Genomic DNA, 17,950 nt, shown 5'->3' with positions numbered 1-17,950 from the left:
AGTAGCTGAGGCTGTCCGTGAACCATGATCCTTCTGTCTCAGCCTCCCAAATGCTGGGATTACAAGTGTGTACCACCATGCCCAACTTCTTTTTTTAAGTCCCTTCTTTCACCTCTGACAGAGATGCCTTATCTTTTCTCCCGTTGCTCAGTGGCTTTTCTCTAGTGCCAGTGTCCTGAGTCAAGGCTCACAATGTCCTCTCCACTTCAGGAACAGGAAGCAGCGGGCTGGGGAAACCCTGCAGCAGAGATCAGGGCCTGGTGCTCGTCCTCGGCATCTTCCCACAGAGCGCGGGAAGAAGGCAACAGCGACACCTCCATTCCCTCTGCCACTGATTTGGAAAAGTTAGTCTTCTCACTTGACTTTCTTTATTCCCTGTCTCTAGGCTTTCTGACTCAATCAGAAAACCTGTCAGCTGATGAAAGGAACAGTTCAGATTCTGCTGTGCCCGGGTGTGAAGGCATCACTAGCAATCTAGTTGTTCCCTATGGGAGGGACTGGGTAGCGGGCGGGATCTGAAGGGAAACACACCAAGACCCGTGTGGCCGTCTACTTGTATGACTTTAAACCTCACTAAGATGTCTGATTACAAGGCACCAGTAAAAACATATGTATGAAGAACTTGTCAGCCTTGAAAATAAAAAGCAGGCTGGGTTGTGGTGGTGTATGTCTGTAATCCCAATACTTGGGAGGCTGAGATAGGAGGATCTACAGGTTCATGACCAGTCTCAGCTACTTAGTGAGGCCCTCTGCAACTTAGTGAGACCCAATTTCAAAAAAGAAAGAAAAAAAAAAATCCAGGCGTGGTGGCGCATGCTTGTAATCCCAGCATTTGGGAGGCTGAGACAGGAGGATCGTGGTTGTTCAAGGACAACCTTAGCTACTTAGTGAGGCCTTTTGAAACTCAGTGAGACTCTGTTTCAAAATAAATAATAATAAAATAAGGCTGGGGGTGTCTCTCAGAGGTAGAATGCCCCTGGGTTTCATCTCTAGTACCACAAAAATAAAATAAAATAAAATAGAATAAAAAAATAGGGCTGGGAGTATAGCTCGGAGGCTCAACCCCCAATACCTCAAAAAAAAAAAAATCAGAAAACAATACCCTTTCCACTTGAACTTACACAGTGTCACATTCGGTCTTACAGAACAAGTACACAGTGCCAGTTGGCATGCTTTTCTCCAGATCTTGCAAGAACCTATTGGTACCCAGAAGTAACACAACAAGGCTCAGTGAGTGGCCAGTCGGGCCGCCAGGCAGGTGGCAACAGCGAAAGCCTCACCTCTAAAGTTTCCTCCTGGGAGTTGTACCGCGGGCAGAGCTTCACGAGGCCAGAGGCTCCGTCCAGGACTTCGCAGAGCTCCTTCAGAAACACCCCACAGAACGGGACCACCTTGCAGCCGGGTATGTGCAGGGCCCGCGTCACCACCTTCCTGTACTCCGAGGAGGACTCGTGCTGAGCCATGACGTCCTTCAGGCTCCTCATGGTCTCGATGTCAGACTGGTCCATGAACTGCCACATCTTTAAAACTTTTCTTGACCTATTGCAAGCAAATGACATTTTTTTTAAAAGAAGGAGAGATAACATAGTTTATGGTAAACAGCCTAAATTTCATATAAATTTGGTCTTACTACTAAGTGTTTGTTACTTGTTAATATTTATTTATTTAATATTCTTTATATTTCTTTTTTTGTGGTACTGGGAATAAAAGTCAGTACCACCTTTCTACCTCTGGGCTATATTCTGAGACCTATTTTATATTTTATTTGAAAACAGGGTATTACTAAGTTGCTGAGAGCCTCACTAAGTAGCTGAGGTTGGCTTTGAACCTACATGATCCTCCTGTCTGAACCTCCCACGTACTGGAATTACAAGCGTGCGCCACCATGCCCAGCTATTTATTTATTTATTTATTTACTTATTTAGCCGGGTGTGGTGGCACACGCTTGTAATCCCAGCATTTGGGAGGCTGAGACAGGAGGATCGGGGTTCAAGGACAGCCTTAGCTACTTAGTGAGGCCCTCTGCAACTCAGTGAGACCCTGTTTCAAAATAAAGAATAAAAAATAGGACAGGGGGTGTAGTTTGGAGGTCAAATGACCCTGGGTTCCATCCCCAGACCCGCCAAAAGAAAAAAAAAAAAATTGTGGTACTGGGGATGGAACTCCGGCTGGCTTCTAACCTACACAATCCTCCCGTCTCAGCCTCCCAATGCTGAGATTACAAGCATGTGTATGCTTGTAATGCTGGGATTACAAGCATGTGACACCACACCTGGCACTTAATACTTAGTGAGGATTCTTACCTCCACCTATTTCCCAAAATGATATGACTATTATTTTTTTAAGTTGAAACCCAAAATTATAAAGGATGGATACACATAAACACAGGCATTTGGAATAAGTTCATTGTGAAAGCTGGGTCCCTGCTGTAGGCTTGAGCTTTTGGGGCAGCTCTGGCCAAAAGAAACATAGTGGGTTATATATGATTTGTACAAATATTAATGAATCTGCCATCTATTCTTTTTGATCTTTGGGTCCCTTGGTGATACACATGACGCATGTTGTTTTGGCCTCTTTGGAGAATTGCTTTTTACTGGATCAAGTTTGGCATTAAGTCACTAACCCATTTTGGGGACCTTGTTTTAAAGCATTAGCTGTATAATAAGATATTTAATGGGATTTTTCTATTATTTTGTGTGGGGGGGCATTAAGGCTTGATCCCAGGAGCATTCTACCTTCAAACTACACCCTGACCCTTTTAATTTTATTTTATTTACTTGTTTGAAACAGGGTCTCGGTAGGTTGCTGAAAGCCTCACTATATTGTCAAGGCTATCCTCCAACCTATGATCTTCCTGTCTCAGCCCCCCGAATACTGGGATTACAGGTGTGCACCACCATGCTCAGCTAGGATTTTTCCAAATTTGAAATTACTGTGACATCCACAGGTGCCATTGAACCTCACCTTCTAATGAGAGGTGTCAGGTGGTCACAAGGGGTACCCTAACTGTCTGCCCTCCAAGGTCTCTCAGCCTCCGCCTGCCATGTAGAGGAACTGGATCTGAGCAGACAAGCGAGGGAGATTTCTTTGGAGAGAGGTGTGGGAGGGTTTTAGTGGGAAGGAGGAAAAAGACTCAAGGCACAGGAGGCTTCTAGGGGACTGCATGGAGACATTGACCCATGCCTGGGGTGGTTTGTTTATCACATGGACAGGTGTGTGATTCTTGACTAAAGGCAAGAGGCAGCTGAAGTGGCTGCTGGTAAAGGGAGAGAAGGTCCCAGCAGACACATCCTGCATTTGCAGTGAGAAGGATGAAGTGTCAGGGTCTTCCGCGGGTCTGGAGTGGACACTGTGGAAGGAGACTGGGCCTGAGCTATCTTGAAAAGGCTTCAGACAAACAAAATAACGCTGGAAGAAAGAGCCTGGGAACTAGACCCTGGGGAGTGGGGACCGAGTGGGTGCCAGGAGTGGGACTGCATTTTCCAGGTGCAGGGGGACATCCCTGAAGCGCAGGGAGGGAGTGGCTGGAGGAACTGACTGGGAAGAACCCTAAAACCACCACACTGTCCGGTGAGAGGGTGGCAAGGGCACACCACAACTGCTCCCGCCCAGAGGGACCTGGGCCCCTTCTGCCCTGTCCCTTCCCCTCTTCCACCCTCTCCTTTTAGTCTACAGGAACTCCGAGTTGAATGGAAGAGGGAAGACAAAATGTAAACCATCTCTTCCCATCCTCCTGCCCGTGTCTAAGACCGACTGAGATCTGAAATGTGCGGAAGGGAAGAGCCTTTCGATGGGGTGAGAAATTGGAACTTTGATTTGGATCAAGCTAGATTTAAAAACCGGTAAGTGATCGAGGAGACATTCAAAAGACATAAAGAGGTACAACATGACGAATGCTCACGTGACAGCCTCTCAAACACCAGCAATGTAGATGTGGCCCCAGTGAATTCCTCTGCCATCACACCTCTCTGTCTGTCTCTCTCTCTGTGTCTCTCTGTGTGTGTCTCTCTCTGTCTCTGTCTGTCTGTCTGTCTGTCTGTCTGTCTGTCTGTCTGTCTGTCTGTCTCCTGGAAGAGGACACCGCTGGGATCTGTGATTCTCTTCCTCTTATAGTCCCTCCCCCCCGCGGTACTGGGGATGGATCCTAGGGGCATTCTGTCTCTGATCTATGCTCCCAGCTCTGTCTTATTCTTTTATTTTGAAACAAGGTCTCACTCAGTTGTGGAGGGCCTAAATTGCTAAGGCTGGCCTCAAACCTGTGAACCTTTTGTTTCAGCCTCCCAAGTACTGGGATTACAGGTGTGCACCACCATACCCAGCTCTTATAGTTCTTTATGCTTTCCTAACACCTCAATACACACACACACACACACACACACACACACACACACACACGCATGCTAAGTTATAGAGTTGTGTATTTTTAAATTTTATAAAAATAGTTTCACATTGTAGGTACTCTTAGGCAACCTGCTTGTCTTTTATACAATCTCATGTTTCCCAAACTCATTCATGTTCCTGGGGTGCAGAGCAAGGCTGATTATTAACCACAGGGTGACCAGGAAAGTCATAGGATCTCCTACTGCACAACTAGGGTTGGAGGGAGAGCCAGGTGGGCAGGTTTGAAAGGCAGGGAAATTGGAAAAATAAAATTGGTTTCTGATTTTACCCCACTAAGTCCAGCTTGTTCTACAATTACATTCTTGTGAAGCAGTGAGATTCTTTCTTTCTTTCTTTCTTTCTTTCTTTCTTTCTTTCTTTCCTTTGTCCCTCCCACCCTTCTTTTCTTCCTTCCTTCTCTCATTTTTAGCAATAAAACAGAAGTATAAATAAATGAAACAAATGAATGAATATGGTGATCACTCTTATTTGCTTATTTACTTACTTTTAACTATATTATAGGTTCTCACTATTTTTCTGTGGTACTAGGAATTGAACCTAGAGGCATTCTATCTTAGAGCTATACCCTCAACCCTTTTTAATTTTTTGCTTTTTTGAAATAGGGTCTCAAGTGGTTGCTAGGAGTCTCACCAAGCTGCTGAGGCTGTCCTCGAACCTGCTCTCTTGGCCTCCCATGTACTGGGATTACAGATGCACGCCACCATACCCAGCTGGCTCTTACTATTTTAATAATCTCTCTTTGGCTCATTAATGGCGTTGTTAGGGTACACTTGGAGGTAAAGAACAAACTTCAACAAAGATCAATTTTTTTTTAGATTGAGAATTGGCACTATCTTAAAAACGATCCTTCCTTCCTCACTACTTTTATGTTAGGGATTGAAACTAGGACATCATACCTGTGAGCTGAAGCCCCATCCCCATTTTATTTTTCATTTTGAGACAGGGTCTCAAAATTGCTGAGAGTCTGGCTAAATTGCTGAGACTGGCCTCGAACCTGTAATTCTCCTGTCTCAGCCTCCCAAGTACTGGAATTATAAGCATTCAACATTACACACAGCCTTTTTTATTTTTATGATTATAAAAGTACTTATTGTAAAAACAAAAACAAATAAAACACTAGAAATACAGGAAAATTACCCACAACTCTATCATACACAGACATAGGTATATAACCCTTTGAAGTGACTCCTTGTCTACGAGAATCTCCTGGCTCTAAGGCCTTTTGAATTCCGGATCTAAACTAAAGTGGGCCTAAAGTCAGGTTTGCTTGAGGTCTCCAGGGCTCATCCTGTGGCTGTCGTTGTGTCGAGAGAATCTACAACATGGCCGATGGTGGTCAGCCTCCAGCGACCCACCCGTCTTGGCATTAGCCGTCCTGTCATTTCCCCTCTACGCAGTGGCTCAGTGCTGACCCTGTGTGGTTGGTAAGGGATGGCAGAAGTGACAGAAGTGACAGCGGGATACAGCATGTTGTGTTTTGCAGGTTCCCTTTGGAGGGAGCCAGCCACCAGGCTAGGGGATAACTGTGAGCACAGGAGGGGAGATGCAGTGCCAGCCACTAGCCAGCACCAGCTCGCCAGCGAGAACCAGAAGAATGAGCATCACTATAACAGAATGACCTTTATCTAATATCATTTTTTAAACTAGAAATGTAGCACAGTTTCTTTATAGAAAATGTATCACAGCTGGGTATGGTGGTACAGCCCTGTAATCCCAGTACTTGAGAGGCTGAAACAGTAGGATTACAGGATCAAGGCCAGCCTTGGCAACTTGAGGCCCTTGGCAACTTTGTGTGACTCTGTTTCAAAGCAAAAACAAAAACAAAAACTAACTAAAAAGCTTACAGCCAGCTTCAACAACTTATTGAGACCTTGTTTCAAAAAAAAAAAAAAAAAAAACAATAGGGTTGGGGGTGTAGATCAGAGGTAGATTTTCCCTGGGTTCAATCCCTAGTACAAAAATAAAATAAAGTCAATGACATCTATAATCCCAGTACTTGGCTGAGACAGTAGGATCACAGGTTTGAGGTCAGCTTCAGCAACTTTGAGAGACCCTGTTCCAAAATAAAAAATAAAATATGGATGGTGATGGAGCTCAAGGTAGAAGGCCCCTGGGTTCAATCCTCAATACCACAAACACACACACACACACACACACACACACACACACACACACACACAGAACACAGATACACACACAGAACACAGATACACACACACACATACACACACTCTCAAAATTCCAATGACATGATCATTTCAATTTATTCTTAGTTAAAAAAGTTTAAAAGGACTTTCTTAGTTCAGAAAGTTCAAAAAGATTTCCAGCTCAGGGAATTTTCATCTCCTCACCCAACTTGATATCTATATGTTGGGATCTGGAGAATCAAAAAAACAAAAACAACAACAAAAAAAACACCTCTAGACTGTAATGTTAGGAGGCGAGGTCTATTTAAAGGGAGAACCCTCCCAGGGAGAGTGAATTTCAGGAAAGACAACAGTACCAAAGGCTTTTCTTTGTGGAGTGTTCGCACATGCCAGGCACAGCTACCTAGAGAGGCAGGTCCTCTTTTGGTCTTATCTCCATTTTAGAGACCAAGGGACTGAGGCTCAGGGAGGTCAAGTAGCTTGCCCAGGCCACACAGCCCTTTCCTGGGGAGCCAGGAGTTGGGTCCCTGTTACTAGGTGGACAACGTCTTCTTTCCTCACACCCAGGCTGCCTCCCACGGGAGTGAGAGCAGTTCCCCTATGCAGGTAACTGAGGCTGAGCGGGAATAAGGTGGGACAGCCCAGCGGGATGGTGATTTTGTTACCAGTTCCATGGGGAAGGCATAGGTGCAGCTATCACAGTGGCAAAGGCCACGAGCTCTGAAATCCAGGCTGCCTGAACCAGGACCCAGCACTACCTTGCGTCAATGACTCAACAACTCTTAATCTCAGTGTCCTTTTTTGGTAGAATATAAATATTATCTACATTGAAAAACAAAAACAGTTTTGAGAATTAAAAGATAGAATGTGTGGCATGTGCTCAGCTAGTCCAGTGTTCGGAGTTAAGTCATTGGAGGCTTACCGTCGATGTTAGCCTCTGTTGTCACTAAGGGCAGGTAGGGGCAGCAGCCTACGGTGGTGCTGGGGCAATCCATGGGCAGGGCTGAGAGACAGGGGCAACTGGGATTTATGGGTGGGAAGAGGGAGGGGCCGCTGATAGGCTTAAGGGGTTATGGAACCAGGTAGTTTCACTCAGCCTGGCCAAGCACATGGGATCAGACCAGACATGGTAAAGCAGGATCATGATGGGCCTGCAGGGGCTGAATTCTGCAGCATCTCTGAGATACAGGGCTTGTGGCATCACAAGAGGATGCATTCCCCCAAATGACCACTCCCAATTGGCGAGTGTGGCTGCCTGGGGAACGGGTCCAGTGGCATGCGGCTGGTAAGAGGGAACAATATCCAGATCAGCCTGCTCCTGCTGGCTTACCTAAGGCCGGCTAAGAACTCCATGACGGCGTTGTAGTTGCCCATGTTCCAGCAGCACTTGGCCACGTGGACCAAGTATGAGAAGACCTCCCGCTTCTCCTCCATGGAACCTGCCGTGAGGATCAGCCATGTCACCCAGGAGCTCACCTGCAAGACACAGGAGGGATGGTCACTGGCACTGTGTCTTTGGAGGTTGGTGAATATTTTTTTTTTACAAGAAAACTTTATTATTATTATTATTATTATTATTATTATTATTATTCAGTACTAGGGATAGAACCCGGGGGCATTCTATCTCCAAGTGACACCCTCAGCCCTATTTTTTATTCTTTATATTTTGAAACAGGGTCTCACTGAGTTGCAAAGGGCCTCACTAAATAGCTGAGGCTGGCTTTGAACCTACACGATCCTCCTGTCCAGCTTCCCAAATTCTGCAATTACAAGCATGCACCACTACACCCAGCTAAAACTTTATTTTTTTAAAATATCTTTTTGGAAGCTGGGTGTGGTGGTGCACGCTTGTAATCCCAGTACTTGGGAGGCTGAGTCCAGAGGATCGCAGTTCACAGATAGCCTCAGCTACTTAGTGAGGCCCTCTGCAACTCAGTGAGACCCTGTTTCAAAATAAAGAATAAAAATAGGGCAGGGGGTGTAGCTCGGAGGTTGAATGTCCCCTGGGTCCCATCCCTAGACCCCCCCCCCCCCCAACACACAAATATCTTTTTGGACTCAGTCTAGAGATTAAAAGTGAAAATCCAGCTCCACCTGTCTTTGATATGAGACTCTGGGTAAATCTTTAGTCTCTTTGTATCTTCATCTTTAAAACAGGGAGGCTGAAAAGAGAAATTCATTAGATCCCAGTTGATCTATCCAGTTCCATAAGGCTATAAGAAAATAAAGCCTCAGGATAACCTTGATGAAAATATATTTGACTGATGGATATCAAGATAAAATGCATTCAGCTACGGTGACGCATGCCTGTAATCCCAGTACTTGGGAGGCTGAGACAGGAGGATTGTAGGTTTGAAACCAGCCTCAGGAACTTAGTGAGACCCTCAGCACCTAGAAAGACCCCGTTCTCAAAATAAAAAGGGGTGTGGGTGTAGCATGGAGGTAGAATGCCCCTGGGTTCGATCCCTAGTACCCATCCCCCCAAAAAAGGATTAGATGCAATCAATGTACTTAGCTCATAAGTTAAAGATGTTTATAAGTAGCAAAAATATAATATTAAATGAAAAATGTAAAAACAATTTTAAGACCTCTTTATGGAACAACAGCTATTATGCTCCTCAAATGTCAAAATAATGACGAGAATGAATATTTGTATAGCAGCTGGCATTTCCTATGTTACCTCATTTATCCTTCACAACAAACCTGGGAATCAGGGACCATTAATGTCCTCAGAGACCTGTTTAAGATCCTTACCAGTAGGTGGCAAAGACTGGATGTGGACTTAGGGTACCAGATTCAGAAGTTGCACTGTTAACCTCACTAAATGTCTGATGTGTGTAAAAGAAAACTAATATTCTCCAGCTCTGGGGTTCAATTTATTCTAATATGATTTGTTCTTTCCTACTGTACAGGATGAAGTATCAAATTTAGTAATAATTCACATCGCCTTCCCTCTTTTTGATATACAGTCTTGGTATCATTGCTCAAGCTCAAAGATTATTTTGCTGCTGTCTAGACCTTGCTGCTTGGGTACTAATCTCCCTCTGGGTTACTTTTTTGACCCTGGCTAACATCTGGGTTGTTGAACTCAGTTGTTAATAGACCAAAGACTGGGTCTTGATGCCACATGGCCCTGGTACCTACATATAGAACAGTAACTGCTGAAACCTGGGGATCTATTCTTTTCCCCAGCTTGCATGAGAGTGAGACCTGAACAGAGAGTTCATGGTGACCTGAACAACTGCAGAAAATAAGAATTCAAGGTCAACAGCATCATGTCCAAGAGCATGGGGAGATAAGGATTCGTGCCATCGAATGCTGGCAGCAACAGAGGGAGTCCTCTTAAGCACTCAGTTTGGAGCTTCATATTTGAAGATAAAGCTGTGATAGAGTACTCGTGCATTAAATAAACGAAGGGGGAGAAACCTATAATGCAAGGGGTGTATGTTCAGCACCTCTTCCCTATTTCTACATAGAAATAAGTGGGGGGGGGATAGTGGCTAAATGTGATGAAACATGGTTACATCCTGGTATCAGTCAGGGACACTGAATAATTTTCCTATTCCCTTCTGAAGTAAGTGGAAGTAAAACAGATGGACCACCTCTCACCCGAGCCTGGCCACGCCCAGGAGCCCTGTGGGATCCCCAGAGCCCGCCCTTCTGTAGCTACAAGCAATCCCTTGCTCGTTGGTAAGTCTCCACACTTCACCCTCTCACCTGATTAAAAGTCACTTTTGTGAAACCTTGGCTAAGAGAGACTGACTCTTGATGCTGCTGTCTAGTTTTTTCTGTAGTCTGACCTGCTTTTCTTTTTCTTTTTTTAAATTTTATTTTAGTACTGGATGTGGAACCCAGAGGCATTTTACTTCTGAGCCACACACCCAAGCCCTAATTCTTCCATCCATCCTTCCTTCCTTCCTTCCTTCCTTCCTTCCTTCCTTCCTTCCTTCCTTCCTTTTCTTTCTCTTTTTTTTTGGTGGTACTGGGGTTCCTGGAAACCCTTCTATCTCTGGGCTACACTCACAGACCTATTTTATACCTTTTATTTGGAAACAGGGTCTCTTAAGCCAGCGCAGCTGGCTTCAAACCTGCATAATCCTCCTGTCTCTGCCTCCCAAGCATGGGGATTACAAGCATGTGCCACCATGCCCAGCTTTTCTTTATTTTTGAAATAGGCTCTCACTAAGTTGCGGAGAGCCTCACTAAGTAGCTGAGGCTGGCCAGGAACCTGGAGCCTCCTGTCTCAGCCTCCCAAGTACTAGGATCACAAGCCTGCGCCACCACGCCCGACTGTCTGACCTGCTTTGTATGATCACTACCCTACAGTGGGGAGTCAGCAGCAAACACGGAGGATCATAACACCATCAACCCATGGAGCTGGAAATTCAAACCCTTCTCATTACAAATATGAGCGAGATCCTGAAAAATTGAAATGGTTCTTCAAAGAACCATTTGTATGGACCTCATTGCTACCTTGAGGCCTCTGGCTATATTCTTTCTGTGGCTTAGCGCCTTTCCTGTTGAAAGGCAGGACGAATCAGGGGCTCTGGAAAATCACTGTATTTTTTTTTTTTTACCCTACTCTTGGACCACACAGAAACTGGAAAGGGTTAACTCCACCTTCCCTGGAGAGGACTGCTTCACAGAGTGGGTGCAGACCCCGACTTGGGTCTGTGATCCTGATCACGCGTCCAGATTTATTTCCTATCAGTCAAATCATTTTCCATACACTTTCCCACAATGCTAGGAAAAAATAGCGATACTGTATTTCACATGGAAACCTAATTTAAACCAACTGTTCCATCATTGAGTGTGAGTCCCCAGGGCCCCCAGTTGTTGAGATTATGTAAGCACTGCTATCATAAACACATGCAAGCACATACAACATCTGCTAACAAACTTCAGGGACGGTTCTTACTACGGCCTAATGTGTTAATGATTTCACAGGCGGTCAGTGGTGAGTGTCACTGATGAGACAACATAAATGAAAAAGTCAGCGAGATGAATAGGGAAAGGCTCAGTGATGAGGGTCAAGGCTGCCCAAAGCATAAATGCTGGTTGTATTTACTAAGTGGAAAACAGGATGTGTTGCCAATTCAGAAGGAATTCAGGACCGAAGTCACAAAGAAAAAGCATGAAAAGACACTTAAAGTCTGTAGGGACTGCTTCGAGAGCACAGAGGTGCTCACTGAGGCGGATTATTTTTCTTGATTTCTTTTTTTAAAATTAAAAAAATTAGCCCGGCCTGGTGGCGCACACTTGTAATCCCCGCGCTTGGGAGGTGGAGACAGGAGGATCACGCAGGTTCGAAGCCAGCCATGCTGGCGTAAGAGACCCTGTTTCAAAAAAAAAAAATTATATATATATTGATGTCTGGGAGTGTAGCCTGGAGGTAGAAGGGCTTCCAGGAACCCCAGTACCACCACCAAAAAATAAAATAAAATAAAAAAATTATTTTTTATTTTTCCTGATTTCAACAGTCAGCTCAGAACAAGGAGAGAACTGGCCCCTTCCCCAAACTCTTTAAGAGCTTCTCCCAGAAGGCTCTGGCTAACCCCATTGATCCTAAAGCCCTGGACAAGCCCACAGCTCCTAATTGCCCATATGCATATATGTATATACATAGACATCTTTTGGTCTTTTATCAGCACTCTTAGGCCTAGCTGAATTGAGCACCTTGCTCTCTTCTCCATCAAACACCTTATCAGCATGGCTCCAACTCAGGTTGGAAGGAATGTTCTTGCATCATTCAGAGTGATCATTCCCTGGTCCCCATGTCTTGCTGTGTCCTCTGTAGAGCCAGATCCTAACCTGGTCCACCAGGCCCCTGTCCTTTTTTAATCATCCTCTCCCTCATACCCTTGCTTTTAGAGAGGCAGAGCAGGCATTTTTCCATCTCAAGGACCTTGTGCTGTTGTTCCTTCTAGGGAACCCCCCCCCCCATGGTGTGAGATGTAGCCGCCGGTTCTTGTTCTTCAGAACTCTGCTGCTGTAAGCTTAAGCAATTTTTATTATTATAACAACAGAAAGAAGGAACAGAACAAAGCACTGCATTAGAGAAATAAATGCAGTGGAGTACCTTGAGGTAAGACACTGAAGTTTTTGAATACCCAACAGTTTTTATAAAGATTATCTCCAGTCTTTGCTTAAACAGTAGCCTTTCTGACCCCACTAAGTGTAGATCTGCCCATTCTCTCAGTACAGTCCTTTGATGAGGATTTACTTATCTTATACCCTGCTTGACCAAAAGCCTTTTTCCTGTAGGTGTAGCTGTGGGCACGCCCCTGTCTCTGGTATCTGCCTTTTTTTGTGTGTGTGTGGTACTAGGGGTGGAACCCAGGAGCTTTCTACCTCAAGGCTATACTCCCAGACCTATTTTATATTTTATTTGTAAACAGGGTCTCACTAAGTTGCTGAGAGCTTCAATAAGTAGAGCTGGCTTTGAACCTGTGCGATCAGATCCTCCTATCTCAGCTTCCCAAGTGGGTTTCTGCCTTTTTTGAAAAAGACCTGGGGATTTGCCTTCTTTGAAAAAGGCCTGCACCCTCTTCCTGGTCCTTGAGCAGTTTTAGCCTGTCTGTTAGAAGTTATTTATTATGTAAACTTGTTTTTAAAATACAAAGGCCCTGGGCTACCACTCTTTTGTGTTCTTGCTAATCACTTTTGGTGCTGGGAACTCTGCAGGCTTCCTTCCCTGCCTGAGTGCCTGCAACACCCAAGCTCTGACTACCTATATTTTGGAAATTAATACCAAAGCCATTTCCCAATACCAGCACACCCCTCCCCCTTACCACCACCACATTCAGCTGGTTAATTAGCTCACACCTACTCATCCTTTAGCCAGAACTTTCTTTAGACCTGCAATAAGGACCCCATACCTGGGACACCTGGGCCCCAGGCCTCAAAGGGGTCCTCACTGATCTTCCAATTGCCCCTCTCCGCAGTGAGAAGTCTGTGGGTAGAGGGGATATGATCACCCACAGGCTGCACAACTTCTAGATCATTCACTCCTCATAGACCCCGGCCTCCAAAGCCCCCTGGCCATTTGGCCCCAGGCCCACTTCCAGGCCTGCGAGAACCTTCTGTCTAGATCAGTCCTGCTGAGGGTAGAACATAGGGGCCATGGGGTGGCACTGGTGGAGGGACAGAATTTGAACTTGTGACCTGAGGTGTCCACACACTGACACGTAATCTAGGATGGGAAGAGAGAGCGGGTAGGCCAACCAGCTGGGGACCTTCTGTACTTGTGCTCTGGTCCCTCTGGGTAAGGGGAAAGTCTACCTTCAGGAGTCTGAAGAGAACATCACTTCCTAGAGGAGAACCTCCTTGACTGGCCTCCTGGACCATGTCCTCACATGGTGCCTGCTGTGGTGGCCACGATGCCCTGACCTCGGCTCACACGTGGAGCTGTGTTCCCACGAAGGCACTTGCTGGGCCTGCCAAGCTCACAATAGGAAGCAGTGTCATTGACGCACAGCAGCCAGCGAGGCCAGGCGGTGAGGGAATGAATGATGCTTACCTCCTCCAGCAAGGCTTTTCTGATAGCTCACCCAGGACCTTACATGCAAGGTCTTCTCCTTTCTCTTTGACTTTATATAAGATCTTAGTCCACAGTAGCATCTGCGCTTGGATTCTCACCGCCGCAGGGATGCACTTGGCTTGTTTTGTTACATTTGTGTGCCTGACTCTTTCACATGGGCCTGTTCTGTCCCCCCCCCCCCCCCAGCAGATCCTACATTCTCAAGGACAGAGACCATCTTTCCCACATTTCTAGGATGGGGATGCTCGGTGCCTCTGGCTGATAGGCAGGCCATCGAGAGTCCCAGGAGGCTGTGGGCAGGGAGGATTCTCAGCCTCTGAATGTTCAGGGATTATATTTGGGAAAAAGCCTGAACATTTCCTATTGCTGTTCCCAGGTCCAGAAGAAAGAGACAAATGACTTTCTGCCAAAAAGTCTTTTGAATATGCTGAGCACAAGTTTTCAGAGAAAGACGATTCTTTGTAGTTACTGTCACCCTCCTTGCAAAGGTTGGGCTAAAGTGGTGAAATCTGCAGGAGACAATGAGAGTCTAGACAAAGCTACTCTCGAGGAGTTTATGTGTAGTGGACATTCACACCTGTCTTCCATGGACCAAGACCAGACTTGACCTAGAGCTGGCGAGTTCATGCTAACAGGCACACCACACACACATTGTGCACATACACACCCCATCCCAGCAAAGTTCAAGTGTGGAGTACTCACATAGGAATCCCTGGGGGTAGCGGTGAGGTGTTTGTTCTGATGCGGATCCCAAGGCCTCACCTAGACTTGGGGCTCTCTGGGGGGGGGCCTGGAATCTGCATTTCAGGTAGACTCCCTGGTGAGTCCTAACTGCCCTAAAGCTTGAGCACCAGCTTGGGGGATGAGCGGGGACTCAGTGTCCTTTTTCTGCACTCTGCACCTCGAGCCAGAGCCCAATCATCACTTCTGTAGAACATGTGGCCCAGTATTATAAGTCAGCCACTCTGTCTCAATGCACTGACTGGGCCTGAGTCTGGGAGTGTAGGCCCTCTGGAACTCTGGAACTAGGAGGGGAAGTTAGGAGGAGGCTGCATCACAAAGTGTGGGGAGAACATGGTCAGGTTGGGTGGACCTGCCCGCAGCTCCCAGGTCCACTGCTTTCTTGGCATGTTCCCAAGGCCAGCTCTGGGTTCAGTAAAATGGGAATAATATTTCCTCCTAAAATTACTATGAGGGATGCTGGGTGAGGTGGCGCACACTTTAATCCCAGAACCTGGGACATTGAGACAGGAGGATCGCAGGTTCGTGGCCAGCCTCAGCTACATTGTGAGGCTCTCTGCAACTTAGTGAGACTCTGTTTCAAAATAAGAAATAAAAAATAGGGCTGGGGTGTAGCTCGGAGGTAGGATGCCCCTGCGTTCAATCCTCAGTACCCCCCTAAAATTACTATGAGGGTAAAAATCAGAGATAATTGCTAAGGATCCCAACACAATGCCTGGGTGCGTGGCGAAGGGTTCAAGCGCTCACGCTATGACTATGGAGGCTGCTGCCTGAGAGGTCGGCAGAGAACCTGGATTCCAGGTATGGAACACAGAAATCAGGAGAGAGCAGTCACGAAAGTACCAGTTCCTAACTAAGACAAGGCCGTGCTGGAAGAATCTGTGACTGCCCCGAGCGGGGGTTTTCCCTAAGAGAAGGATGACTCACATGTTATTCTCTGAAGGCTTTCCTTACTCTTTGTTAGGAGTAAAGTGTCATTAAAATTTTTAATTACAGCCGGGCATGGTGGCACAGGCTCGTAATCTCAGCATTTGGGAGGCTGAAATAGGAGGATCGTGGTTCACAGACAGCCTCAGTGAGGCCCTTTGCAACTCAGTGAGACCCTGTTTCAAAATAAATAAAAAATAATCTGGGGGTGTAGCTCGGAGGTTGAATGCCCCTGGGTTCCATTCCCAGTACCACAAAAAAGAAAAAAAAATCACTCACACACACACACACACACACACACACACACACACACACACACACGCAAGTTTTAAAGTACCTTGTCTCAGACCAGTTCCCCAAACTGTAAGCTCGTTCAGGGTGGACTCCAGGACCCACCCAGGCTGGTCTCAGTGCTGAGGACACAGTGATTGGCATGTTTCCCACGCCCAGGCATCTGCCTGGACCAGAAGTGCCTCTTGAACACCTTCATCTGCTGGGCAGGATACTACTGAGGACTCTTTGCTTAGAAGGAAGAGGAGGTACCCAAAGGTAGCCTCTTCAGCAACCCAGAATACATCTTGGATTATACATTTCCTCTTTCCCAATTCTGCAATTATATTGTCTTTAGAACAGGCTCTAAACCTCTTTTTTGGTCTTCAAGGCTGACATCATCCAATCTGAATGTATACTTTCAGCATTATTATTATTACTATTGCTATTATTATTTGCAGTGCTGGGAGTTGAACCTAGGAATGTTCTGCCTCTGAGCTATACAGCCACAGCCTTTTTATTTTTTATTTTGAAACAGGCTTTCACTTAAGTTTCCTAGGCTGGCCTTGAACCTACAATTCTCCTGTCACCCAAGAACTGGGATTATATAAGTGTGTACCTCACACCCAGTTTCTCCAATATTAATTTTTACCTTGTCTATTCCAATCCTGCTACATGCCCTGTTTTCTCTTCTCTACCCACTCCTATCTCTGTGCCATTTTTTTTCAATCTGACTACTTGTGAACATGTGGGGAGTGTTTTGGTGTGTGTATGTTTTATTTTGGCTGTCCCCATCTCCTCAGTTTAATCGTATACAAGATCACACAGGCTGAGCATATGCCTATATTCAGGCCTGACCTCGGTGACTTGTTAAAAAATCATTATATGAGAAAACATATGTCCCTTCTCTTTCTGTGCTTGGCTGCATCTCACTTAACATAATGTTCTCTAAACTAAGGAGTATTAGGAATACCAGAGGAACTTCAGATAATGGAGGGGAAACCTCAGCAAAGCCAGAATAGAAGGACAGGAGAGGAAGAAGGCTGAGACTGGTTAATAGAGGAGCTATATCCGAATATGTGTAAAGTATGACTATAGCATGGTTAACCTGGACACTCATTGTTGGGAAGGGGGAAAGGGGAAGCAGAGGGGTAAAGGGGAAGTGGAGGGGGAGAGGGCACCAAGCACAGTCTGAATGTATGCCAATTTCACTATGATCCACATAAAAATTAAAAATAAATTAAAAATAAAGGAAAAAAGCAACAACAACAACAACAACAACAACAACAACAACATATTATATGATCTGAGCCAGGTCAATGAGAGCCTTCTTTGAGTCTCTTGCTGAAGCTATCAGGAAAAGTGACACAATCTGTTGTTGGAACTATAAACTGTAAAGATGTGAGCCTGGGCCTGTCAACAGCTGTATTTGCTATGATAGCAGGAAAGCCGGCCTGGGAATAAAGCCAACACAAAAGCAAATGAAGATGAATTCCCGAGGACATTGGTTGGATTCCTCCAGCTATGCCTGAAACCCTTCTATGACCCCATACACATAAAATAATTTCCTTTTTGTTTGAGATGGTTTGAGTTGAGTTGCTGCTAACTTCAAAATGAGAAAAAGACCTGACAAATATATCTTGATTTGAGATGACCCTCCCTCTTCTAATAAATACTTACTGAGCATCTACTCTGTATTGTGAACCATGCTGGGCACTAATAAGGAAGACTAAAACTTGGAGCCTCATGGGATAAAAGTCACAAAAGCCAGTAATGAAATAATAGCATGGTTGATATTACGATGGCCTAAGTACAAGGCCAACTTTATACATTTGTATTTCTGGATGTCCAATCTTTCTTCTACTCCTTTGTCCCAGTTGCTCCCAAGGCACTTTATTTATATCTGTTATAGAGCGTTTTCTTT

General features: G+C 45.5%; 1 protein-coding gene across 1 annotated transcript in view; it reads right to left on the bottom strand.

Annotated features, from left to right (window-relative positions):
• Nucleotides 1–17,950, bottom strand: part of PLCE1 (phospholipase C epsilon 1) — a gene marked incomplete at both ends in the record, with an annotated part of 297,487 nt that overhangs the window by 96,832 nt on the left and 182,705 nt on the right. The window contains 2 exon segments of the mRNA XM_080695071.1: nt 1,281–1,539; nt 7,879–8,024. Of these exon segments, the coding sequence (XP_080551197.1) occupies nt 1,281–1,539; nt 7,879–8,024 (405 nt within the window).

The sequence above is a fragment of the Muscardinus avellanarius genome, assembly GCF_963383645.1.
Source record: "Muscardinus avellanarius genome assembly, chromosome: 4".
NCBI classification, from domain to species: Eukaryota; Metazoa; Chordata; class Mammalia; order Rodentia; family Gliridae; genus Muscardinus; species Muscardinus avellanarius.
The sequence above is the reverse complement of the archived record's forward strand: the minus strand, read 5'-3'. Positions and strand labels throughout refer to the sequence as shown.